This window comes from Anopheles aquasalis, chromosome Y (assembly GCF_943734665.1).
Source record: "Anopheles aquasalis chromosome Y, idAnoAquaMG_Q_19, whole genome shotgun sequence".
In the NCBI taxonomy this organism is placed as follows: Eukaryota; Metazoa; Arthropoda; class Insecta; order Diptera; family Culicidae; genus Anopheles; species Anopheles aquasalis.
The window spans coordinates 2,403,330-2,430,829 of record NC_064879.1 but is presented as its reverse complement, the minus strand read 5'-3'; the positions used below and the strand labels follow the sequence as shown (position 1 = coordinate 2,430,829).

At 52.7% G+C, this 27,500-nt stretch overlaps 3 protein-coding genes across 5 annotated transcripts in view; 2 read left to right on the top strand and 1 right to left on the bottom strand.

The window, feature by feature from the left end:
* The window catches only part of LOC126579771 (cytochrome P450 4d8-like), a 431,039-nt gene that overhangs the window by 186,747 nt on the left and 216,792 nt on the right, over positions 1-27,500 (bottom strand). The window lies entirely within an intron of this gene.
* LOC126579718 (homeobox protein B-H1-like) lies at positions 13,209-14,056 on the top strand (the record flags this gene model as incomplete). The annotated part of the gene is made up of 1 exon (XM_050243267.1): positions 13,209-14,056. A coding segment is annotated over exon 1 (441 nt), but the record flags the coding sequence as incomplete, so codon positions are not given.
* Positions 14,077-27,500, top strand: part of LOC126579774 (homeobox protein B-H1-like) — a 37,200-nt gene continuing 23,776 nt past the window's right edge. Inside the window, exon 1 of the mRNA XM_050243368.1 lies at positions 14,077-14,525. Within this exon, the coding sequence (XP_050099325.1) occupies positions 14,108-14,525 (418 nt within the window). The 5' untranslated portion in view covers positions 14,077-14,107. The remainder of the gene's footprint in view (positions 14,526-27,500) is intronic.

The following is a 27,500-nucleotide window of genomic DNA, read 5'->3' as shown; positions in this document are numbered from 1 at the left end:
AGCACCTCTTGCACTGCGGCCCCAAAAAAAAAAAACCAGCGCACCATCAGTCCAGCAGGGGTATTGTACGGGCAGGCAGGCTGTCTGGCTGGCTGGCTGCAGCTGCTCCAAATGATTGATGCCCGGGAATTCGGGGGACGGGACGGGACGGGGCCTGTCGACAGCACGCAGTCCATTGGAACGCCGCGCAGCGGTCTCGCATTTGATCGCGGACAACGCGGATATGGCGACCGGTGCGCTAATGATGCCACCCCGGGGGGGAGACGACTGCCCGTGCCCGTGGCCGTCTATCGCGTCGTTCTATGAACGAGCAAACCGCAGATTAAATTCATATTATACACAGAACCACACGCACACACATACCTGCCGACCGGGCGCAGATTGAAAGCCGATCATCATTATCATCCCCCATCCCCCCCCGGTGCTGGTGCTTCCTCTTTCGGTGGGCCCGCTCGGTCGCCTTTTCTTAATCCGATCGCCCTCTAAATGGGCCGCCTAATGATAGGGGCCCCGTGAACGAGAGAGAGAGAGAGAGAGAGAGAGAGAGAGAGAGAGACTCCCGGAATGAATGAAATATTAAATGAAAATAAATACATCTCACCCCCTTGGGGATGGGGGTGGAGACGGTGGTGGTGAGTTAGCAGCGCTGCGCTCGGGTCGATCGCGCTCCGGATTACAAGTATTCAAATATACTTGTTCAACCCCCCTCCCTCCAGATATTGAGGGGGGGTTGACGAATGATCAATACAAGTGTACATGCGCGTACGGCCCTTTTTTTCCTCTCTCTCTCTGTGTGGCTGCGCACTGTGCCTGGTGTGGTTTTGACGAGAAATGCTCTTTCTCCGTGAGCGTGAGCGTCACTGACTGGCCCCCAAGCCAGTGCTGAGATGTTGTAGGATTTTTGGGGAGGTATCAACAGACCCAGTCCCCTTTCTGGTGTGCCCTGGTGTTGGAGGCGCATAGTAGACGCCAGACACCACCAAGAATCGACTTGCGATGGAGCAGTACCGGCGTGTGTCTCGCTGGCGTTGGTGTCTTTCGTTCCGGGTTTCTAGAAAAACCAGTGGAAGGGGGGGGGGGGGGGGGTTGCTGCTCAACTTCTCTCCTGTTGCGTGCGCCTTCACCTGGCATTCGTTTGTATTCGCCAGCCAGCCTGCCAAGAAGGCTTCCAGGCTGTTGTGAGGTGTTAATTCCTTTTGAATCGTGTTCCGTCGCACCCCCTCCCCCCCCGTTTCCCTTCTTTTTCTCTACCAACCACTCGCTCTCTCTCTCTCTCTCTCTCTCTCTCTCTCTCTCTCTTTCTCTCGCTCTCGATCTGTTTGAACACTGATCCGGATTTTTCGGGCGATGTTTTACGTATTCCCCTTTGCGCCATCACTTCGGCCCTCCCCCCCCCTCCCCTTTACCCCCCAAAAACCCCCTTTTATTTTTTGGTATCGTCGTCTGCGGCGAGAGGCTGGGGCTGATGAATGCTGATGAATGAATTCAACCCTTCCCCCCCCCCCCGAAGGAAAGGGTGGTGGAAGTTTCATTCATAAGTGCCCGATGCGCTGATCCGGATTGGCTTTGCGTGGTGTGGCGTTGGTGTTGGGGTTGGGGTTTTCGGCGATCGGTCTCCCATCTTCTCCAGCGCTGGTATGTGTGTTTTATGTATCGCCGACGACCGCCGGCGGCTTCTCGTGGTTCCTTTTCTACCCCCACCCCCAACTCCTCCACGGTGCGGCTCTCTTTTTGGTCTGTCTATCAATAGGGGGGGCCCGGGATGTGAATTTGGTTTTCATTCACGCACGCCGTTGTTCTCTGCTCAAGGTGTCTGTGGTATGTGTTATGTTTGTGGTGGCGTTTGTAGTAAGGGCGTTTCGGGAAGAATGCCCAGCACAAACCGAACCGAGCTGTCGGTGGACGAACGGAACGATACTAGAGGACCACCCGGACTGTTGAACACCCTCCTCTTCCCCAAACAAGGAAACCAAAGGGGTACCGGAAGGCCCAATAGTGGGTCCCAGGATGTCAGGAGGGAAAGATGGCAAGATATCACTCGGAAAGACACACTGTTTGCCGTGTTTTTGGCAAGAAACCGATCCAATTGCCGCTTTGGGGGGTGCAGCACCCTTGCGCGCGCGCGCGCGCTCGCAGCCATTAATGCGAAATAATTGCGCATAGAGCGGACCGGGAGGAGTGGGCAGTTGATAACCGCAAATAGACATGCAATCGATGGGTGCTACCATCACCATCATCATCATCATCATCAGTGGCATTCTAGCAGGCATTCTGGGGCATTCTGGGAAGCGAACCGGCAGAGCGCAGAGCAATAAGCGCAGCCGGTGATAATTGATCGCTTTTTTCCCACACTTTTCCTCGCTCATTCTTTTTTTTCTCCATTTCCTTGTTTTGTGGAGAAGCAGACGGGGGTGAGATGAAGGAGAAGGGGGGGGGTCGGCGGATGCAGAAGGCCGGCGCCTTCCTCGGAAGGAAGTCGGAAGTGCACCCGGGGTGGAAAAGCGGAACAAGGAAGGAGCGAAACTAGAATTAGATCAGGTTTTCGCGATGGAAAACCGAGCGGGGGGGTGGGTGGGCAGATGGGGGGATGCAGCAGAGCCGGCGGCGGCGCGGCCCCAAACGAATCTGCGTAAAGTGGCTCTGTGGCGCCGACGGCCACACACTCCACAGGCGTCCGTCCATCCGTCCGGTGAGCTTTGTATTGGAATCGTCTGGAAATCGGCCGGGGGGGGGGGGGGGGGGGGGGGCGGTTTCGGGGGTAGTTTGATTGCAGGGTTGCCTAATTGATAATCCGTATGCTATTAATTACAAATAACATTAAAATTACACTTCTCACAGCCTCCAGCGCACCGGTAGGCAAATTGGAGCATTTGGTAGCCGCCGTACCCGGACGGACGGACGGACTGGCGGACGGACCGGCCCGTCGGTGCCCGGTTGCTGGTTGCTTCCGTTTCGTTAGCGTTTTTTTTGCTCGGCACCAGCGCGCGCGCGCGCTTACCAAGCTGTGAAGGCGGTACCACTTGTTGTATGGGGCAATTAGTGGCCGCTGCAGCTTTTTTGGCAGGGGAGATGACCAGTGACTACCCTCGATGTTTGTTTGTTTGCTCCTCGGTCCGCAATGGGATTGCAGCAAGACCAACGGTGGCCTCCAGGAAGGCAGGAAGGACCTCTGCAGCTCTGCAGCTCTGGCACGACGAATAGAGAGTGCAAAGTAGAGAGAGAGAGAGAGAGAGAGAGAGAGAGAGAGTACGTGCGTAAAGAGCGTGCATAAGGGGGGGGGGGGGGGGGGGGGGGGTGGTTTCGGTATTTAATTTATTTTCTGACATGTGTTTTTCACATTTTTCCCTGAATGCTGATCCTTTTAAGAGTATTGTGTACAAGTTTAGGATCAATCAAGGAAAAACTGACAAAGATACAGATTTTTGAAAATGCAGCTCGCTACTTTGAAGAGCGTTTCCCTACAAGCAATATTTTCACAGTCGGTGCCCATCGCACCGTAAAAACTACTGGGCTGATCGATTTGAAGTTTTTAACACATTATTTGTATACTTTTTGCCAGGTAGCCCCGTCGAGATATCATCAAAATTGTTTATACCTTTTTTTAAACAAATCTGTAAAGTTCGTCTTTTCTGGCAGAATCGCTAAAAGCATCACTTTTTCAACTTCAAAAATCTGCCAAAAATCGAAAAATTCGAAAATCAACATAAACTCTCCAGGGTTACCTAGATAAACTTATCATCTTTCTAACGAGTATCGATTTGTATATTTCAGATGACCTGTCAAGTTGCTACGATGGGCACCAGAAAAAGTATCTTTTCGAAGACACGACTGCCTAAATTTGATGGCATGGATTAATTTTCCAATGAATGTTGCTCAAAACAATTCCAAATATTCTTCAAAAGTTGTAGATAAATATGCCATTTACTTGAAAAAATAAAATGGCATGGTTACGTCACAAAAAATCATCAAAAACGGGCCTTGTTTTTGGGCCCGAAAATACCATCCTTAACGGAATCATCTCTTCGCTCTCTCCGTGCATCTCCAGCGCAATCTTACAATCGCATTGCGGCCTGCAGATGCACGGTGCACGGTATCCTTGGACGGTTCGTGGGATACGCCGTGACGTGCCACACCAAGGAGAAAGGATCGTTCCCTCGAGAGCGGGAGGTACTTGAATGCTTTCAATTAAATAATTATTCCTCACGAAACCGAAACCACCAACAACAACAACACCACCACTGCTCACACACGCCCATCTGTTCCTCTTCACCACCACCACCACCACCACCACCACCACCACCTCTTACTCCAACCGCTCTGTCTCGCTTGCGCTCGGCGGAGCGCGGATCGGTGCAGAGCAATAATGATAATGCCTCCATTGGATGCCGGGTTGGCTGGACCAGTAAGCTGGCCACCAGATCGACTGGCCACTTGGTTTCGGCCTCCACCTTCTTCCCCCGCTCGTCCCCCCCCCCCCCCCCAACACAACAGCGCACTGCTGTTCGATTACTGTTCCTGTTCCTCGCTGCTGCTGCTCCTCGCTGTTGCTGCTGCTGCTGCTGCTGATTGGCAGACTGTCGGGCCTCGCACACACGCGCATCAAGAATCCACCACGGGGGCCCCCACCGACGGCGACGGCCAACGCGGCCAACGCGGCCAGTGTCCGTTCTGCGCTTACGGATCGCGCTTATCGCGTGTGCGCCCCAAAAAAAACCAAAACCCGGCTCTGGTGTCTGGTTCCCGCGGGGGGCGCGATTTTTCGACGCATTTCGACGCCTCCGTGAGGCAGTGGTGGTGGTGGTGGAGTGCACGGTGCGCGAACGACCGTGATTGCGCACCATCTTTGGCAAATGGCGCCATCCGGTTGACAGTTGACTACCGGAAGCACCCCCCTCCGGGAAGCACCCCTCTTTCGTGTGTGTGTGAGGGTGCGCAGTCGTGCGATAGAATGATTGTATGCATTAGCTGGTGTGTGATGTGTGTGCGTGTTTGTGTGCCCAGTGCGGAAGTTACGGGATCAATCGCAACAACAACAAACCCAATCCCGAATCCTCTCCAGTAGCCATCTTTTGGTGCGTTTGTTGTGGTCTGTGCTGTCTGGTTTTTGGTTGTCCTTTGGTTGCGGTGTGGTTTTTGAGTGAGGTTGAGTGCTGCGCGTGATACAGTGTCCGAGACCGCCGTCTGTCTGTGCGACCACCATTGAAGTCTTTCGTGCTTCCGATCATCCCCACCACGATCAACCCCTTTGGAGCCTTGCACGGTATCCAGGAGTAACCAGGGAAGGACCAGGATGGATCATCGACGGTTCGGTAAGTAGCGTTTTTTTTTTTCGATCATCTTTTAGCATCCCTTTAGGCACCAACTCTCTATTGCGTCACTTATATTGTGGCACACAATGGACACTGTTTGTCGTATACACGTCCGGCGCAACCGGCGCGAGAGTTTACGGCAAACGCTTACGGCATTTAGCGGACAGACCAGGGGGCTACCAGTCACCACCACCATTACCACCAGCAAGTGTCAACGCGGTCTCAACTTCTAGGGGGTGATCATTATCATCCCCGCCTCGCACGATAGCGATCGAATGGCGGGGAAAAAGAGAGTTAACAGAGAGAAAAAGCGAGAAGAGAGAGAGAGAGAGAGAGAAAGAGAGAGAGAGAGAGAGAGAAAGAGAGAGAGAAAGAGAACGGAGAGTAAGGGAGGAAATTAATTCAAATTAAAAATCATTTGCACCGCCACGAAGGGTGCCACCGGGGTGGGGGATGGCGGGGGTGACACTGGACACAAGCGCAATTAATGGACGGTTTTGTGTCCCCGGTGCCCGGAAACACACATCACACAAGGTGTGTGCGTCGTCGTCGTTGTCGAAAAAAAAAAGCAAAAGCAAAAGCAAGCCACCAGAGCCACCAACCCTTAGCAAGTGCAAGGGGGTGGGTGGCCGTTTTAATTGTTGTCATGATTTTTCGCACCAGTGCGCCTGCGACAGAACTGCTAGAACGTGAACTGCAGAACCACACCATCACCCCCTGACACCCACAACCCCCTAACCCCTCCACCGGGTTGGTGGGGGGGGGGGGGGAAGCAAATTAGTCGTATCCGTTTGGTTGGTGGTTGATGAAGGCGACAGAAGCGCGGGGGGATGGCATCGACCGGGGGGGAGGAAACTGGAAAATTAAACAAAATAATGTGCCAGGGGGGGGTTTGATGAGGGAGGTGATAGAGGCGGAGGGGAGGGACATAAAGTTCACCAAACCGAAAATCGCTCTCCTAACGAGCCGAACGAGCGTGGACACCGAGCGATGGCGGTCTCGGGTGGTGACACTCGTCCACCCGCTACTCCAACTCCGACTGTTCCTTCACGTTTGTTAGTGGTGGTGGTGGTGATGGGAACGCTAATAATAATAATAGTAATAATAATAATGGAGCAAAAGTACAAAATTAAGAAAATGAAACGCGGCCCCGCGCGAGAATCCCAAGCAATCCGATTCCTACGCCCCTACCCCCCTCCCGCCCCCGCCCCTTTCCACACCCACCCCTCGTCAGCCGTTTGATGACTTTTAACTTGTCAATTCGTCTTTGTCCCGGGGGGCCCCATCGGGCCGTCATCGCTGTGTGACAGTTTGTCGCATGGGAATGGCCCCCGCCACCCCGTCAGGCGGAGGGCAGATGATGAGCGGGAAATCAGCCCCCCCCCCCCCCACCCCTTCCCCCGGGGCATTCCACCGCCAAACCCGCCCGCAATCTCGTTATCTTCGCCGGGAAAGGGCCATTTTGCTGCGGCTAAGCGGTCGGTGTCGGTAGCGGAGGTGGCCGGGCGTCGGGCGAGAAGGACTGACCATTATCTGGCTCACTGTCAACCACCCAGCCATCGACCCAGAGGACGATGACGACGATGACGACGGTGCCGTTCGAGGGATGTGTGAACCGAGGCGTGCCCGATGGCGTGGCGGCCCTCGTTGTCGTAAAAGCTAATTAATGTTTACGGTACCACCATTTTCCACCCACGCACGCACGCACGCACACAGGCCAGATTTTTTTTACTCTGGGGGAGGGAATTTCTCGTATCAATATAATCCGCGAAAGCGAATACTGAAGCGCGGTTTACTAATTTCTGGGGGGACTTCGGTGTTTTCGGGCCCACAGTAGACCCTTTTTTGATGATTTTTTGTGACGTAACTATTCCACTTTATTTTTTCAAGTAAATGGCATATTCATCTACAACTTTTGAAGAATATTTGGTATTGTTTTGAGCAACATTCATTGAAAAATCAATCCATGGCATCACATTTTGGTAGGCATGTCGTCGAAAAGGTACTTTTTACCGTGCCCATCGTAGCGACATGCCGGGTCATCTGAAATCTATACAAATTGATACTCGTTAGAAAGATGATAAGTTTATCTAGGTAGCCCTGGAGAGTTTATGTTGATATTCGAATTTTTCGATTTTTGGCAGATTTTTGAAGTTGAAAAAGTGATGCTTTTTGCGATTCTGCCAGAAAAGACGAACTTTATAGATTTGTTTAAAAAAAAGTATGAACAATTTTAATGAAATCTTGACGGGACTACCTCGCAAAGAGTGTACAGATTATGTGTTAAAAATTTCAAATCGATCCGCCCAGTAGTTTTTACTGTACTGGATGGGCACCGACTTTGAAAACGTTGGTTTAGGGAAACGCTCTTCAAAGTAGCGAGCTGCCTTTTTAAAAAGCTGTCTCTTTGTCAGTTTTTCCTTGATTGATCCAAAACTTTTACACAATACTATTGAAAGGATCAGCTTTGAGGGAAAAATGTTAAAAATATGTGTCACAAATGATAAAAATACGTGTCACAAACAAATTAAATACCGAAGTCCCCTCTTAAAAAAACCCGAGCTTGAGAGAGAGAGAGAAAGAGAGAGAGAGAGAGAGAGAGAGAAAGAGAGAGAAAGAGAGAGAGAGAGAGAAACAATGATAATGCGTGTCGGTATCAACGTGATAAAGACAACGCGTCCGCAATTGAAATGATAGAATGATTGGCCCTAAGCACCAACACCATCGCCATAATCATCATCAGTAGCACAAAAGTCACTTCCAAGTCACTCCAAATCCTAGCCCAAACGCAAGAGTGATGCTGGAACGATAATGCTACTGCCTAGAAGCTGCCCTATTTCAGGTTATGTCGCGTTTATTTCCTTTTTCTTGCGCGATTGTCCTTGTTCTCCATGTTTTTTTTAGTGTAGTGCTTCTGGGTGGCCCCAGGCTAATTAAAGCACTTTTTGGTCGAGATGAAAAGATTGTTCCGTAATGTTGCTAGTCTCTTCAAGAGAGGTCCTGTCTTGAATTCTCTTTCTGGTTGGGTGACGTGGCTAGTTCCACGAAACGCTCCTTCGCTCCTTTGTTCCTTTATTTCTGCGCTCGCTCCAAAGCGTGTCGTGTCAATGGCGATGCGAACACACGCGACGAACGGCCACCATTTTGGACCTCAATTTGGCGTTTGGCCGGTCCAGCAGTTCGCAAGCTCAGACTCAGCGCTTTATTCTGCCATTCCTTGCGGAACGGTTGGCGAAGAGGAAAGGTCTCCCGAGGGCCCGCTACTACCCCAAAGGCGCCCATTAGCCCTTGCGGTGATGCTGATAGCGACGAGTGTGTGTGCGTGAAAGAGAGAGCGAGAGAGAGAGCGAGAGAGAGAGAGAGAGAGAGCAAGAGAAGGAGAGAAACAGAGAGAGAGAGAAAAAGCTGAATCAGAATGGCAAATAAAATCGAGTCGAAAAGGCTAAGGTACTAATTATTGATTCCCCAGGGCCCAATGGGCGGACACTCCCAACCTGCAACACCAACACCATCACCAGCAGCAGCAGGAGGAGTCCTTGCTGGCTGGCTGACGCGTCGATTGCAGTCCCGATTGCCATTCCTCCTGCCATCACTGCACCTACACTGTCTCACTTGCGCTTACTTCGTTCGCCTAATGCACCCCCGTTCTTCAACCCTTCATCCCCCTCCCACCCCCGGTACATCAGCCCCTTGTTAGCGTGCAAACCGGTGAGGGGGGGGGGGTGCCGGAGTGATAGTTTTTCCCCGCTTTTCCTCTGTCTCGCTCGCTTACAGAGAGGGGACCGAGGGCCGAGGGAGAGGAGAAGGGGTTGTGGGCACCCCCCCGGACTCCACAGTCCGCCGGTTGGTATCGGTTTTTGGGGTGGTGTCGTTTGCTCGCACAAACGAAACCCACGGTGCCATGGTCTTCCTTTTCCTCCCCTAGCCTCTCACGCTGCGCTTCTCACTCGCACCGATCCCCCCTTCAACCCGCCCCGCGTGATAGCCTGGTTCTGGTCCACAGCCAATGCCGTAATTACCGATGATTATTCGAGTAAATATTTAAATTCATCACATCACCCCGAACGGGACGGGCTACGAACGATGGCGACGGTGATGGTGTCGACGACGGCTATGTCGATACCCATAGTTAAGGTGTGTTGGTGTGTCTGTGTGTTTCGGAGTGATATGGAAGCGGAGATCGCTCGGAACGAAACGAAACCCCGGAGGGGGGGGGGGGGGTCCGGTTGAAAGGCTCTAATTAGCCAACGCAAGCGAGTGATCCTCGCAGTGAGTGGAAAGTGGGTGTGGGCATTCGAGGCTGACGATGGGGCGTGCTGTGATGCTCGCGTCTGGCCCCCAAAAAGGTGGCCAATTATGCTGCTGGTGGTAGCTGCAGCTGAATATCCTGTTGAGTGGTTGTGACACTGGCCCTTGGCCACACACACACACAGATACACACATAAGATGGATTCATTTAACGAACAAATCACTTCCAGGGCCACCGGCTCTCTCTCTCTCTCTCTCTCTCTCTCTCTCTTTATCTCTCTATCAGAAATATAAATATGTATATCAGTGTATTAGATAGAGAGAGAGAAAGAGAGAGAGAGAGAGAGAACGAAAGGAAGAGAGAATCTCTCTCTCTCTCTCTCTCTCTCTGCAATGAAGGGGGTTTGGCAACGTTAGTTAGTGCCGGCAAGTCAGGCTCCATTCGCCATTTCCATTCACAGACTCACGCACCCCCCTTTTTCCGATGACGACCATTTTCCGTCGGAAAAGCGGGGGTACCACACCGACACAGCCAGCCAGCCAGCCATCCTGCCATCCTGTCTGTTCGCATTCTCGCAAGCTCAGGGAAATCCGTCATCCGTCATGAGTCACGCCACGAGGTTTAGCCAGTTGAACGGCGCGCGCGCGCGCGCGCGCGCTCAAATCCAATTTTGTGGAGCCTGGAGTGGAGTCCCGGTCGAGCGACGCGGCGTCGATTGTTTCAAGCCATTAGCTTGACACATTGATCCAGCACGGTGGGGGGTCCAGCGGGTTCAGAACCAGTTGGAGAGGAAAGGAAACCTAATTGTTGCTCCGCTCAGCACCGCTCAGCGCCGGAAAAACCCGTTGCGGGTTGCCGGCGCGTCGTGATTTGTACGTTCGAACTGCATTCTATTTACAATTCCGTTTTTCTTGCACACCGCAACAACAACATTTTCACCTTTCTTCATTAACGGGAACGGGAACGGGGACAGTTGGCAGGGCCAACACCAAACCCCAAGAATAGTTGTTCCCGTCGCCTGTGTATCGGTACGTTTCGCAAAACACGGTTTGTTTGTTTGTTTGTTTTTTTATGTTTTGTTTTGTAGCCAATGTGCCGTGACAGACGGAAACCCCACCCCCCGCCGGGACAGCCGCTGGCAAATGGAAATGCGCACTGCACGGCCGCCAAGCCATGGCCAGCCAGCCAGCCAGCCAGCCAGTTAGCTAGAATCGATCGGAAAAACCGATTAAACTGTCAATGGTCCTTTTGTGGTGCTGTGTTTTCCGTGGCCTCTCTCTCCCTCTCTCTCTCTCTCTCCCTCTCTCTGTCTGTCTCTCTCTCTCTCTCTCGCTCTCTCCCTGGCTGTTCGGTTTCTGATTGTTTGTTTGTTTGTTGTTGTTTCTGCCAGTCGATTTTTGTTGTTCTCTAGCTGCTGCTGCTGCTGCTACTACTACCCCCATCCCCCACAACATCCCATCACTACTACCGTGCTGATCCTGTGCCGCCTTTTTCACTTCCGCTTGTGCCCGGTTTTGTGGCTTTTTGAGCGCATTTTTGGTTTTTCTCTGCAATGCTTCCCCCGCCGGGGAGGAGGTGGTGGTGGACCAACTTCCCATCCAGCCGGGAGCGCTTTTAGGCGCTAGAGTGCTGGAGAGAGCATCAGCATTTAGGGCGGCTAAGCGGCGCACCGAGGAGCGCCCAAACGCCGAGAGAATTGATCGCTTTTTAACTCTTTTTTTTTATTTTGCTTTTTTGTTTGCCTTCTCGGCCGGCTCGCTCGGCGTTCTCGGCCGGCTCGCCGGTACATAGGGTGCCGAATCCTTCCCCTCTCTACCCCCTCCCCCCGCCATCCGCTCGCCCTTCATTTCAAGCTCTCTCGCTCTCTCTCTCTCTCTTCTCCTGGGCTACACGTAAGCTGGCAGCTGGTGGTGTTCGGGGCATTCGGGTCCTGGATGCTGGATGCAAGGATGTGCCGCACACAGCCAGGGGGGCTGGCCCGCTCGCTAGGCCCGAAAATGTCGTTAGGCGTTCTAATTTAAATTTTAAATCAAACCTTTTATGCCGTTATATGTACAGTCCCCGCAGCACCCAGTGCTTAAAAGCTGGTGACGCTCGCCAGGATCGGGATCGATGGCGATTCACCATTTGGCAGTTTGGTTGCCGCCCCCCCCCCCCCCCCCCCCACCCCCTCGAGGTAGGTAGCAAATTCGTGGAACGCGCGAGCTGGCGTTTTGCTGGCGCTGCGTTGTTTGTAGTGGTAGAACCGGGTTGCCGCACGGGGTAACGGGTGTAACGGGTGATGTAATGGCGTAAATAGGAGGAAAAACACCACACGAAACTCTCCGTTGTAACTGTAAGGACCTGCCAGACATGAACGGTGGTTGCTCAGGGCCCCCGCGGGGATGAGTGGAAGTAAAGGGATTGATTTCCCGCCACCCGCCACCACTCTTTCTTCGCTTCGTGCCCCTTTGGAAGGATTCGTTTTCGCCTAAACTTCGACGGAACCCCCTCATCGATGACGACGACGTAGGGGGCGGTGCTGGTTGGGAGCCACACACACACAAACACACAGCAACACCGCGGGAAAAGCATCCGGAAAATTCCATCCCCAAAACGGCACGGTCGGTTTTGCCAGAAAGAAAAGGCACAAAACACGGTGGTGGGTTTTCCCCTGGTAGGCCACGCCCCTGCCCCTCCAAAAAAAACTGTGCTGCTAATGGCGGTTCACAGGCGATGGGCGTAGCCTTCCACCCTCCCCCCCCCATCATTACCATCATCATCATCGTCATCGTCGCTAGCGCTGCGCAACCGAAACCGGCACCAACCAACCAGCGTTGAGCAACCAGGACACCCCGGAGCGAGCGAGAGAGAGCGGGCCGTTCCTCTCGTTCGCACGCTCGTTTGCCGGCGCGCTGGCGCTGCTGCTGGGAGCAGCAGTCCAGTGTACGTCGAACGCTGCTCGCCGTAGCATGTGCGCTACTGCCCGGTTGTTGCGTGCTGTCAGTTTCGTGCGATCCACCGCCACCTCCTAGTCCACCCTTTTTCATACGCGACGCCGTGCGTGCGTGCCATTCGCGTGTTTCTCACCCTAACCCCCCAGCCGGCCCCCCCGGTCGCCAGTGTTTACTAGTGTATGCGTGTGTGCGTGCGATCTCGTGTCACGTCAGAGTCAGAGTCAGAGTCAGAGTCAGTCACACAACCAAGAAAAACCAACCAATCAACTAATCAATCGACACTGTTCAGTCGCTGCCGTCCCCAAACAGTAGAGGTGTCCCGTAGGAAAGGTTCCTCCTTTCCGGCCGGCACACACGCGGATTATCCTTCAACGGCGACGACGGCGACGGCGACGGCGACGACGGCGACGACGCGGGGCACGGTTTCGTCCCAGTGCCCCCACAGGGAGAGCGGGAAGGAGCGGGAGTGTATTTTCTCCCAGTGTGTGTCCGTGCGCCTCCGGGTTTGGTGAGTGATCGGCAGACGGTGGTCGTGCGCCAGGTGCTTTATCGCGATCGACGCGAAGACGAAGTGATCTGCCCGGTTCAATCGCGGTTTCTCGCGTGTGCGCGCGCGCGCGCGTGTGTGTGGGAATGCGTGTTACATGTGTCTCTGTGTGCATTGCTGAGATAAAACAAAGGATAAAAGAAGAGAAAAAGTAAAAGGTTGAAGAAGAAGAAGAAGCGAGCGTGAAGCAAACGCGAAAAGGAAGTGAGGAGCAGCAGGAACCAAAATCGGTGTATGTGTGCCCGTGTGTGCCCGTGGGTGCGTGTGCCTGAGTCCTAGCTCGGCGGAAGAAGACCAACAAGGAATATATCCTGATCAATCCCACCCACACACACACACACAGAAACACACGCACACCATCACCACCAACACAACTAGGTGTCCTGTTTGTTGTCCGTTGTCTGTTCCCCCCCCCCCCCCCCCCATCCCTCCTGTCCATTTGACCCCGAGGAGTATCGCAACGGCCGCCAAGATCGTGCTCCAGTGGCACTGCCCGGGCGAAAGCCCCTTCGAGCTCACCAAGATTAGCGGTCTCTCGGACATCGTCGGCGCAGGGCCAGGGCAGGGCGGCGGTATGACGGTGCCGGTACAGCGCAACTCGATGGCCGTGCTGCAGCCACCGCGGTCGCGGTTCATGATCACCGACATCCTGGCCGGCAGCCAGGACCATCACCATCATCATGGCGGTGGCGGTACGGTGGTGCGCGGTGGCAGCGGCGGTCCACCGAGCAGTGGGGGCCCTTCGCCGACAGCGCTCACCGTGACCGCGACCGCGGCCTCTTCCTCCGCTGCCAACAGCCCGACCGGGCCGAGCCCACCCACCACCATCAACCCGTCGGTCGGTGCGGCCGGTGGTGGTGCCAACCAAAGCGCCAACACTGGCAGCAACGCCCACAACGCCAACGGTGGCAGAAGCAGCAGCACAAATGGGAGCGAGGGCCGCACGCCCAGCCCGGGACCACGCGATCTTAGCCTAGCGCCGGGTGTAGCGCCTGGAGGAGGAGGAGGAGGAGGAGGAGCAGGAGGAGTATCGGGTGCGGCCGCTGCTGCCGCAGCAGCAGCAGCCATGGCCGCCGGTCACCATCAGCAGCATCTGCACGGTCTGGCTGGCCAACCGTCACCGCCGGGACCACCGCACCACCTATCGCCGCATCATCATCATCCGCACCACCTCCATCATCATCACCAGCAACAACAACAACAACACCATCACCAGCAGCAGCAGCAGCAGCAGCATCACAATCAACAACATCACAATCCGGGCCACCTGCAGCAGCAGCAACAACAGCAACAGCAACAACAGCAACAGCAGCTTCACCACCATCTCCATCATCACCATCATCTCGGTGGTTCGCCGCTCGGTGGCCACCATCACCATCACGCCGCCGCCGGTCACCACCTGCTGGACCACGATCCGGACCACGAGCCGGACAGTGACAGTGACGATAGCTGCCCGATGGATAGTTCCAGCGTGTGCAGTAACGGTGAGTTGCCCTGCTCGGTGCCCCAAAAACGGATCCCTGATACCGCCCCCCCCCCCCCCCCCGCACACCTTTTCGAGTTCGAGTGGATGCCAAAGTGCCCAGTGTGTGTGTGTGTGTGTGTCGACGTGCCTAGGAACCCCTGGGGCCCCCGGGATAACCCGGCGAACGTCGTCAAAGTTTTTTTTTTTTTTTGGTGTTTTAGGGTTCACAGATCGCGGCGTAGCGCAGTGCGAACGGATTTTTTTCGGTAATTAACGGGAGGGGTAGTACGGAAGCCGGCGGATCCCCCCCCCCCCCACCCCCCCAATCGAAGAACGGTCTGTCAATTCTGATCGGTGGTCGGTGGAGGTCACAATTTGTTGGCGATATCATTGTTTTGGCCTGTCTGTCTGTCTGGTTTTGGCTCGAGCATCGCTCGCAATCCGCGATCGTCCGGTCGTTCTGTGCTCGCCCTTTAACTTGTACGCAGGGTGCGCCATCCGGGATGGATCCTATTTTTAAGTTGAATAACTCACTGTAATTTTTTAGCCGATTTTAAAAATTAAAACCGATTTTATTTAGGTTTATTATTGTACCATTTATTGTGCCATACTCAAAATATGATATTCGATCAAATGACCGCCTTCATTCGCGCATACAAAAGAGAGGCTCTCTTTCGGGCATTTTACATTGTTTTGACAGCATTTAGTGAGTTATTTGGCAAATTTCCCTCGAATATTTGCTTTAAGTTGTTTCATAGTCTTCAATTTGTTTGCAAAAACCTTATTTTTCAAGCAGATCCACAGCAAAAAAAGCCCAGCGCTGTGATATGCGGTGAACGAGGATTCACCATCCATTGCACGATCGCAATTTCCACTATTGACCGATTTTTTATTTCCAATGTAAAGTGTGACAATTTCAGTCCGCTCTTTTAACGTGAAGTGATCCATTATTAAAATGGCATAGACTGATGTTTCAGAAACTGTCCTATTTGTCCAAATCGGCTGAAATATGACAGTGAGTCATTCTGACTTTAAAATATGATACTTCCGCAGCTATCACTATTGAGCGATTATTTTCAATATAAAGTGTGACAATTTCAGTCCCCTCTTTTAACGTGAAGTGATGCATTGCTAAAATGGCCTAGACTAAAGTTTCACAAACTGTCCTATTTGTCCAAATCGGTTGAAAAATGACAGTGAGTTATGCAACTTTAAAATAGGATACATCCCGATGGCGCACTCTGTAGTGTTGTGCTGTGCGGCCCCGAGTGACATGTGTGCGTGCCTTACCTAAATGCCTTTTGCCTTTATCGCGATTAACTCGGAGAGGAATTTTTGGCCACGATGCGGAAGGAAACCATGCGTACGTGCGTGCGTGCGTGGAACACGACCGCGGATCAGACGCCAATAATAAGACATTAAGCGAGCGGAGGAGTGGTTCCGCTGGGCCGAGACCGAGGCCGCTGGTGGTGGCCCCTTCAGACGAGGGACCGTGCGGAGGGGCGGGAAGAAAACGCTCGGCAACAACAACAAGCCAACGGAACACGGGCTCTCCCTAAAAAAAGAAAAAATAGCAAGAAAAAAAAAAAGGCCAGCATTTCGAGCACCCCCTCTTTAGGAGTGCTTACATGCACGCACGCACGCACCCCCTACCCCCTCCGGTTGTGTGCGCCAGGAAGTGTCTCGTTGCGTAGCGGAGAAGAAGAAGAAGAAGAAGAAGAAGAAGAAGAGTCTGCGAACAGGGACCGCAGCGAGCTGCTCGAGCTGCTCGAGCATTTATTGTTTGCGGCTTTAATGAACATTTTCCCACCTTTTTTTTTTGTTCTTCTTCCTTCCAAACCCCATCCCATAACGCTTCCCCCCGGTGGTGGAGCGGCGGTGGCTCTGGTTCACTTGTTCGCGGGCGCTCGCTCATTAAAGCCGCCGTGCTCGTCTGCTCCGACCGACAGACACGGGAGCAAGGGAACGAATTAGAAGATAGAGGGGTGCTCCAGCCGAGAAGAAGCCCCCCGGTGGTCTCTGGTGGGATCGATCGTCTAAGTCCGCGATCGAGATCCAGCTGTTCGAGTGGTGGCAACAACAACAACAAAAAAATTGGAAGGAATGGGATGCCGGAAGCGGAAGCAACCATTTAGCGCCTCATGCGTGTGACCTTCAAACGTGTGGAGGGGGATAGAGGGGTGGCTGGTTGGGCAGCACAGCTTCTGCTTCACTCCTATCCGGTCGCCTGTCAGCCAGCCAGGCCAGGCCAGCCAGCGATTTGATTTCATTTCGATCTTTGCAGATCAATCTTCGATCGATCCCGCGTTATTACCGCAATTACCACCCCTCGCGCATACGCACGCCTGTAGAGCCCCCCCCTCCCCCATTCCTAGCCCAATCTAGCCCGATTTCCGGTCCGGCAGGTCGGCCCAGCCAGCGCCCAGTCGCGCGATCATTAACCGCATCGCGTGGCATTGGCTATACACTATGTTTCATAATGATAGCCTCACCCTGTGTTTTTTTTCGATCTTGCGCTCGAATAAAGCGCCACAAAAATAATTGAAAATACTGTATGCCGTTTGAATTTTTTTTAAATTTTAAAAATTGTGGATTTGGGAGCCAAATGAACCCACAAATGAGGTGTTTTATAATGATAGCCTCACGCTACAAAACAAAAAATTAAATTAAGATGGAAAACAGTTCATTAGGCTATCAACTATATTTTATTTACAATCAGCAACCCTTCCGTTACTATTAATTGCCTGGAAATGCGGGATGGCATGCTTACAGCGAGCATGAAAAATGTTGCAGTGCGCAAGGAGATCGCCATGCACTCTTATTAGCTACTTCCACCTGATCTATGGTGTCAAATTGCCTACCATTCCCGTAAAGATCACGAACTAGCATCCGCCAAACATTCTCCATCGGATTTAAGTCCGGAGAAATCGCTGGCCAGGACATTACGCTGGTGTTTGTATACTTTAAGTAGGCAAGTGTCGCCGTGGCGGCGTTATTTTACTGAAAAAAAAATATTTTTTCACGATGGTTTTTCTTCAAATGTGGTTTTAAATATGGGATCGAAAATCGTGTTGGCACATCCCCCGTTCCCTTCTCACCCGCCTTCCCCCCCCAAACTGCGGAACACATGTCAGTATTACAAAAAAAACAAATGGAACGAAAATGCTGCGATTCTTGTAGCAATCGAATTGAATTTCTGCGACAACCACCGGCAAAGAGATCCGTAAAAATCGGTTTCGGAGATTCATGAACTTCATTACCGAACCCACCCACTTGGAAGCCAACGACCAACGGCCTCTGGTACGGCGCCATCCGGACGCACCAGCACCGGCCCGAAACCGGAAGCAACCGTTTCACAGGCACATGGTGAGGCCCCCGAGTGAGAGCTCTTTTGTTTTCAGCCACCCCCCCCCCCCCCCCCCCCCCGCCCGTGGAGTTTGCAAGCGGGAGCAATTAACGAAAACATAGGCGCGAGCAAACGAGAGGCGCGCGCGCGCGCGCGCGCGCTCAGCGCCAGCCAGCAGCGAGAGATAAGACGTGCGCGATCGTCGGCACCTTTCGGGAGCTTAAGAGATCCGCGTCCACGCACCCCCGAAACTCACTCGATGTGTCTTCTTCTCTCTCTCTCTTTCTTTCTGTGTCTCTTTCTCTGTTTCTCACTCTCTGTTTAATCATTTTAATTTGTCTAGGTTATTTTTGGAGCGGTTTGGAGATGATGCGCTCGAGGCGACTGGTTTTTTGATGTGGGGCCTGTTTTTTTTTTTTTTTTTTTTTTGAGGCGCACAGCAATTTAACCTCACTTTCCACACAAAGCAACCACCACTAACACCAGCACCACCATCGGCGAAGGAGCGCAGGAGCATTATTTATCATTTTTATTTGAACTCTTTATGTCGGCCGGGCAATGATACGCTCATTAATTTGGAGGGTGTTAATACAACCCCCCACCCCCCCCCCCCTCCCTCCCACCCTTCCATCTTCTGCGCAAACTACTCCTTGCGCTCGAGAATAGAGTCGTGCCGTTTACTGTCGTTTCCCTTCTCCGCTCCGCTCCGCTTTCGTGGCGCCTGCTAAGCGATCGCTTACGTTTTTGCGACGATTAATCGTCCACGCTCTCTCTCTCTCTCTCTCTCTCTCTCTCTCTCTCTCTCTCTCTCTCTGTTTCCCTTTTTTCTTACCCTACTGCACACAACACTGGCGCGTCCTTCATCAACAGCGCGTCCCGCGATCAACATCCAGCGAGCGAGCGCGCTGATAACGTGTGCTGTACAAAGGTGAAAATTGTGTTTGTGCGTCCTTATGTGTGTGTGTGTGTGTGTGTATGTGTAAACTGGTGTCAAAACATACGCCTGCCACACCATGTGGGCGGTTAATGGCCGGCTGGCTGGCTGGCTGGCAGGAGGAATTAATGCGGCGCCAGCGCGCCTTTCTAGGTCACTAGCCGCGGAAGGGTAGTTGTGTGCGTTGCCGGAAAATGCACCGGAAAAACATGCATTTTTCATGTACCACCGTGAAGGGGGGGGGGGGGGGGGGGGTACCGGTCGTGTGGCTCTTGGTGGTGGCCGATGACGGAACATGCGGGGTACAACAGTTAGTTAGTTAGTTAGTTGGTTAGCGGAGCTCACCCCGAAACCGAGGGCCCAGTTGACCGAGAAAATGGCTGCCAAATGTTAAAAGTACAGCTTCCTCTTTACGTGCGTGCGTGCGCGTGTGTTGTGTTGTGTTTGGTGAAATCTGGGTTCGAGGCGCTTCTTCTTCCGACTCCGATCATAAGACCTCCCCCCCCCACCCCTCGGGGGTGGCTGGGGTTGTTCCGGTCCGATGGGTTCCCTGAGCTGAGGGGGCGGGAAGTGGCGGGGGGGGGGAGGGGGATGTGCCGTAGCCACAGACTCTCATAATTCGATAACTGGGAACTGAGGATGTTGTTGTTGTTGGTGCTACTACTTTGCCCCCCCCCCACCCGTTCCGCCCGGTACAGCGGTCCACTTCACACGCGAGACGGAAGCCCACAATTAAGCTCCATTACTCCCAGCACACATACACCGGGGGGGGGGGGCAGGTTGGGGACCTTTAATTACTAGCGCTCGGCGCCAGGAAGAGTGTCGTCGAGGCGTTAAGCGAGGGAGCATGTGAGCAAGAATGGAAGGGGAGGGAAAATGGGGTGCTGGATCCCTAGTATGGTGGGGGTGGGTTGGTTCAAATCTATTCCTCTAAAAACCCCTTATTCCCGACACCCCTTTCTCTCTCTCTCTCTCTCTCTTTTGTCTGTTCTTTTTCTGCTCCTCTCACAACATTATCCACCCACTCATCCTCACCTACCCCCATCCCCATCCCCTGTGAGGATAAGGAGCGGATTCCGCAATTGAAACAGAACAGACCGCGACGATAGCGACTGTAACTGCAGAGTTAAAGGGGGTGCAGGGTGGGGGAGGGGTTTTTTAGGGACACCTAGGCACACACACACCCACACACACACACACACATACACACACACACACTGCTCGATGCGCGATTCGCAATCAATCGCACCCAGCTCTTCAATCAACCGCGTCCCGTCGTCGCTACCTGAGCCAGCCCGAGATGCCCGATGGTACCGATTGATGGGCTCGATTGATTGAATTGGTGGATTAAGCTGCGAGCCGAGGCCAGGTGAGTGTGAGCCACCCCCTTTCACTGCTTCCCCTATTCTGCGGTCCTTTTCCTTTCCTTTCCGTCCCAATCTCCACACTTCCACACTGCGCCTGGCACCCCTCCCCCAATGGTCTAGCACCCCCACCCCGGGTGCCTGCGAAAGGGTTGATTTTTGCGGGGTGGGGGGGGCGGGGAGCCGAAAAAAAACCGGAAACTCAGGAGTCGCAGTCCGAGCGCAGAAGGCATTACTTTTTCGAGTGCCCTGTTTTTCCCGGCCCAAGTCCAAGTGTCCGGGAGGTAGTTGCTGACCGGGCAATCCTGTGTGACCGGGAGGCCGAGCTCGGAAGTCGAGTGCACCCCCCGCCACCCCCTCTCCCCTTTTTGCGATGCTCACGCTGCTCGTGCTGCTGCGACATCAATCTTCTGCGCTCCATTTAAGTGCATGGAAGAGGTAGGCAAGAGGTGCTACTGCTGACTACTGCTGACCAACACAACTACCAGAAATTCCTTGCGATTAGACTGCTCACCGCCAACAGGATCAACAAACCGGCCGTGGCCGTGCTACTGCGTGTTCTTAGTGCCATTCGGGGTGTATGTTAAAGAGGGTGTAATATTTAGCACCCCCCCACCGCCGTGACGTCGTCGCGTGCTCGCGTGTATATGTGTGTGAATTGATGGTGTCCGGTGTCCGGTGAGCGATTCCTTCCATTTCCTTTGCACCGCCAAGCCCCGGCGCCACCGCCACCAAATGAAACCCAACCCCCATCATCATCCCCATCCGCACATCCCTTTCAATGGGGCCGGGGTTGGGGGTAGCATTTAATTTTATGCGCTTGTAATCACACCAAACCTCGTCCCACTCGGGGCGGGGGTCTGGACTTCTGGAAATGAGGTGCCAGGATTCCGTAAAAAGGGGTTGCATTGCGTTCACTTACATCCCCTGCCATTCGGGGGGTTGTTCCGCTTTAACTAGAATTTGTTGGCCGAAGCGACCCCGAGCTTGAGCTTCGATTGAGCATGAACCGGCGCGAATGGCGAAGGTCACAGCAGGAAGGATTTGCACCCCCCCGCCAGGATCCGTTTTTCCTTTTTTTTCCATTGCTCCCCGTTTCGGAGCTGGACACCGCTGGGGTGGGGGGCAATTCCTGCGCCATGTTACTCACCTGCCTGGTTTTAATCGAGAAACATGTCGCGGAATGTGCCGGGTGCGAACGCGATTGTGCGATTGTTACTGTTTCCTCAACGCGCGCTCCCGCTACCACGCGCTGTTCGGTGTTGTTCCGCGTTCCGCCCCGGGGGCTACAAGCATATTAAAATACCTTTTTTTTTCACGGTTCGTTAGCCGCTAGCGATCGCAGGCCTGCGCGCCGGCCTCCTGGGCCCGAACGATGAGCTACCGCAAACCCGAAACCGACAAGTAAAACCAACCCTTGACCGCTTGCTGAACGGTGCCGGGCGCCAGCGCCATGGTCAACCAGCCAGGTCCGCTCGACACAGACGCCCTCAGCACAGCGGCACGCACCCACGCACGCACGCACGCACGCAATGCCCTCCGCGCGCTGGAAATCTTATGCATAAACTCATAAACATTAAAAGGGGTGCTCGTAATCACTTCGGCTACCCCCGCAACCACCCCCCTTGGCCACGCTAAAGAGCCGTGAGGTGTCGGGGGGGCCGTGCCGTGATGGTTTTTTTTTTGGTTTGGTGGGTGCTGACCGGGAAATTCGAAAAGGAACCAAAGCGGTGTCGGGGGTACCAGTAAGCATTTGTTTTTCCTCGACCACCACCACCAGCAGTGGCCTGGTACACCGGCGGTGGTGGGGGGTGGGGCAATCAGGCCAGAACCGAAACGCCGGGCGCCCCACCGGGCGAACCTGGAATTAACATTTTATAATCATAATTTCATTTATATGTTTGTGTGCGAGTATGTATGTATTTTATATTTTCCTTACTTCCTTTGGTTTCTCGTTTCTTGCTCGTTTCTTGCCCGCTTTCGTCTTTGCGCGCCAGCAGCCAATTCTTTGCGACTCGTGGGGTCCGTCTGGCCGACACTCAGGGCCATCTGTAGCCTCTTGGGGACCCTGGGCACACTATGATAACAGCCCCACCCCCCAATTTTTTTAATGCCTCCTAGATTTAAGTTGCGGAAATTCATTTATTAACTCACTTTCAATTGACATCAACGATAAGGTATTCAAACGCTCTTGCTGCATACAGTACACTTCTTGATTCATTTTTGATTCGGTTTTAATTTTGAAAAAGATCGTTCTCCGCTATCAGTTTTTTACCATCATACTTAGAAAAACTCGTAGAGCTATCTCTACATTGAGAAGTGTCTTCGATTCGATTTTCTTTCATAATGTGATAAATTTGTAAAATAGTGTTGGGTTCTTCACTTTTTAATTGATACCGTTATAGATATTCTGCCAAATGAAGACATTCTGCTTCTAATTCTTTCTCATTTAGGTCTTCTTTGCAATTTTTACTTCACTCATCTGGATTTAATACTTTTAAATGACAAAAGAACCCAAACATTTGACTTATGTTTTTATATCAATCTAACCGCTGTTTTAGATTAACTGCCAGGGTGTCAATTTACGGGATGAATGTTACGTGCTTGCAAGCCAGTGCCATTTTGGCGGCATTATCATAACTTTGCCCTCTACAATCTTTAATTGGAATATTATACCTAGGCCAAAATTTACAAACTGTTTCGGCTAAATACTCTGATTTATGCTTAAAAATCTTTCAATCCAACAGGATCACGACGTTTAACATATCTGACTTTAATTGTTAATTGATCTACGTGGGATAAATCTGGCGTACTGTCAACACTGATGGAAAAATACTTTGACAATTTAATTTCTTTTCTAATTGTTTGAAGAACATGTTTTCCCATAACATCAATAAATTCATTACAAATAATGGCGGACAAATATGATGTGTTCCGTTTTCCCGGATTCCCATATTTTATTAAATGACCAGCCACAAAAGAATCAAACTTGCTCAGAAGCTCCATACAACCTAAATAATTCCCATTGTTGGGAGAACCTAGGATTTCACAATCACCTCGAAACGCAAGCCCTCGTGAAGCCAAAAATTTTACAACATGTACTATTCTTTCAAGAACACTTCTCCAATAATAGTGTACTTCTTGTTGATGCTGCGATAATAAATCGGAATCTACTGTGCCAACCGCATTACTACGTGTTTCAATATTTCATGGTAGATTCTCTGTGAATCTGGCTGTTTTCGAGGGTATTAGTATTTGTTTAATATGTTTCCAATCGCTAGAACAACGTCTGAACAAAGCAGTACACTGATTTTTTACTAGAAGAATATAGCAACCAATTTCTTTCTACGCACTCTTTGTTTTGTAATTTTCGAGTAAATAGCTATCTACTGAAATGTCTCTCAACTGTTCTATTACAGTCTTTGTAAGAATTGGCGGATTCAGATAAATCGGAATCCTTATTTTGAAAGTATTCAAGACCCTTAGAAATAAAAAACTCGCGATCTTTCGCGAAGTATGAGTTCAGGTTTTCTCTCTCTTTTTGATAGTAATTATTTCACTCTAGGGGCCCCAACCAGCGTGAGGAAAATGTATGTTTTTTTTTCTTATATGTTTGATTTTCAAACAAAATACCAAATTCACAGGGATTTGGGGGCCCAACCATCGCGGGGGCCCCTGGGCATGTGCCCCTTTGTGCCCAAGGGGAAAGATGGCACTGTCTCGCTCTCTCTTTCTCTCTCTCTCTCTCTCGCGCGCGCTTCCGTCCGCCAGCTATTTGCCATCAGTTTGCCTTTTTTTCTTCCAATTCCGGTGTCGGTGCTTCCGATTCTGGCCGCAAATTTCCTCCTTCTCCTCCTCCTCTTCTTCTTCTTCTTCTTCTTCTTCTTCTTCTTCTTCTTTTCTCTCTTCCCCGTCCCCTACGTCCTCTTTCCAGTCCAATCGACTGCGTGATCATTTCAGATCAGTTGTTATGATCATTAGTGCGTGCGTATTTGTGTATCTGCTGTGTGTGCGTGCTGTTGCGCGGGGCCCTGCGTGTTCCAGGTTCCGTGCTGAGCCTGTGGTGAGCTGAGGAAACTGTGTGCGCCACTACGCCACCAGCTACATTGTTAATTTTAGACCGACCGCTTCTGTGCTTCTGCTTTCGCTGGTTTCGCCCGCCCCCCAAAAATCGCCAAAAAGCGCGCAGCACTCCGGCACATACACTAAGCAGACTCACGCGAGTTGGAGTGCTGCCTTGGGTCCGTTCTCGAGCCTCCAGTCTCGAGGCCCCCCCCGCCCGAGAGAACCATCGAATGTCCAGTCCACTTCGTTTCCGGTATCCGGTTCCAACTGTTGTGGGAGCGGCGGAAGGTGGAATGGGACGGAAAACATATCCATAGCCCATGCCCCCCCCACCTTCTCTACTCCCCACCTTTGGCTACTGAGGCCAGTGTGGCTGAGCGCGACCCCATTAACGAATATTATTTCACAATTACTGCTCTACACCATTATGATGATGATGGGGTGATGGTGATGATGATGATGATGGCGGTGGTGGCGAGGGTGCGGTTGCCTGGGTCGAGCCACCGAGCCAGCCTGCGCTCGTTAGCGAGCGGGAGCGCGCGCGCGCGCCCGCGCGCTTAGCCTTTCGGGACCATAAATTGACACCCTCTCAAGCCGTTCTCATTCTCTCTCTTTGTCCCGCGCACGCACGCACGCACGCAACTACGACCGACTGCTAATTCCCTTCTCGACCGACCGACCGACCGGGAGCTCCCATGCTCCCCATGTGCCCCCAAAAGTCGCCAAAAACAAATGGACTAACGAGCCGGGCCGAGCTGAGCGAACGTGCTGCGCTGTGCTGAACAAACCGCGCGATGATCCGGCGCCCCCGGGAAATAGAGAGAGGGGGGCGCGCGTTCGCGGGTGTTCAGCGAGGGGTGTCCGTCTGTTGCCCTCCCTCTGCCCCGCGCAAGAAGGAGCCCCGAGAATGTGTTGATGTGACAATCGTTAACCGGTTAATGGTTAATGAACGCTACCTTCTTCTCCTTCTTCCCTTGCTGGCTTCTGGTCTCGCGGTTTAGTCGTGGGAGAGAGGGAAGTGGCGGTGGCTCATTGGCCGTTTTTTCCCCCGCTCTCCACCCCCCCCCCCCCCCCGCTAAACTCCCTCTGCGCCGGCGCACGCACCGAGCCGGAACTAAATGCGATAACTTATTTCGCTCGCTGCGAACACCAGCGACCAGTGTGCCCGTTCCGATCTCCGCTCGGTCTGGTCCGGTAACTTGCGAACGAGTGTTCCCTGTTTTTTTTTTTTTTGCTGCCATTGTGCGACGACGAGCGCAACAACTAGAAACCGAACGATCAAACCGTTTCATTCTCAAGCCAGGCTTCTGTCTCAACTCTCTCTCTCTCCCTCTCTCTCTCCCCTTTGACTCGCTACCTCACTAAAGAAAATGCCACCCTCTATCGCCTCCCCCCCCCCTTTTTTTCTCTCACAAACCGTTAAATGGTTTAGCAATTGGCACCGTAAGAACCATCGAACGACGTCCGAGAAGGTTTATGCTAGAGGGATGCGAACTTAATGAGCTTCTGAACCATCTCTCTCTCTCTCCCTCTCTCTCTCCCTCTTGCCACTCTTATCCGTTGGCACACAAATTGGTAGCAAGGGTCGTGGTGCGGGGGTGGTTGCGATCAGAGCGCACACCCAGCCATTCAGCGGAGCGCATCGAAACGCGCGTTTTGTTAGCAGCAAATTTGCCAAAACGCCAACTCAACCACCGACTACCGCTCCCCCACCGACTACCGGCACACCAACACTTGTACTAGTGATGCACTGGCGGTGATGGTGGCGTTTTCCCCTTCCACTCCTCCAAGAAACTGCCCGGAATTCCGGACTTTCCGGACCGAATGAGGAAGTGGTGGTATGCATTGCGCGCGCATCGATGCTGTCCCCGGGTGGATGATGAGAAAGGAAGGAGGGAAAAGAAAAGGTAATTATTAGCCTCTCGAGAGGCCCCTGCCAAACGGGTGCTAGTTGCGCACGGTGGGGTGGGGGGGGTGGGGAGAAGAAAAAAAAGATTAATTTTTCCCGCCTTTTTCGCCGATTTGCACGGCACGGTGGGAGGAGGAGGAGGAGGAGGAGGAGGAGGAGGTGAAAAGAGGAAACCAAAATCGTCGCCGTCGCGTCACGAAGAAGCTGGTTCGTAACTGGAAGACACGGGCGGGTGGGGTTCGTCGCTTGCCCGGGAGTTGAAGTCTTTTGAACGGTGACGCGGCACTCAGAGAGCTCGGTGTTGTGGAGCTGGGGGGGGGGGGAGGGGTGCGAACACACACAAACACACCTTCACTACCCCTCCATCCCCCACCGGCGGGGGGGGGGAGGCACTACCCTCTGTAATTAAAAAAAAAAAGAAAAAAAAAACGTTTCGATTGGCACAAAAAGACACCGAGGTTTGGTGTGTGTCGTGCCATGCGGCTTACAGCACACTACACACACACATACACACACACATGCAATCGAATCTTTCGTCCCGTTTGGAACCGAACCAACGAAGCAATCAAACAGAGAAAAAAAAAACCATCGCAACGCTCGATGATCGAGGAAGGGGATGAAACACGAAAGCACCCCGGACCAGACGGGGGTGTGTCGGGGGGTGGTGGTGGTGGTGGTTCTAATCACTTAATCTCTGAACCATTCAGGAACGAGTCTGCCCTGAGCGTGGCCGGCGATCCTGCGCCCACGCACTGCCCGCTGGGGGTGGGGGGGGGGGGGAAGAAAGGGATGAAAGGGATGAATTGTCATCCTCGTTCCCCCTTCTGGAGGCCGTTTAATCGATTAATCGTGGAAATCGCGGGACCACGAACAAACATGGTCATCACATGGGCTGCCCAGAGGGGGTTGAAAGGAGGAGGGGGATGATGGTGGAGAGTGTCGCGAGAGCGACTCGTTTGTCATTAGGATGGCCGTGCCTCGGGCATCGGGTGCTTAAATGGTTGGCCCGCGCGCAGCTTGACAGGTTTGATAGGATTAGAACACAATTGTTCCACCCCCTTCCCACCCTGCCCGAGGCGTGCCCGTTGCGAAGACCGTTGCGATAATGAGGCCAATAAGAAAACAGACATGAACGACGGAATCAAGAAACAAAAGAGATTAAACCGACCGCCGACGGTTGACAACTGCCTCTCTCCGCTCTCTCCGCTCTCTCTCCGCTCTCTCTCTCACACTCCCTTAGATCTGGAACTACCCTTCGGCCATTTGTTTGATTTATGATCGCGCGATCGTGGCGCGGACCACCACACCACCGCCAGGATCTCCTGATGGTCCCGCAGGTTATCCCTTCGGGAATCGATCTAACGCGACAAATCAAA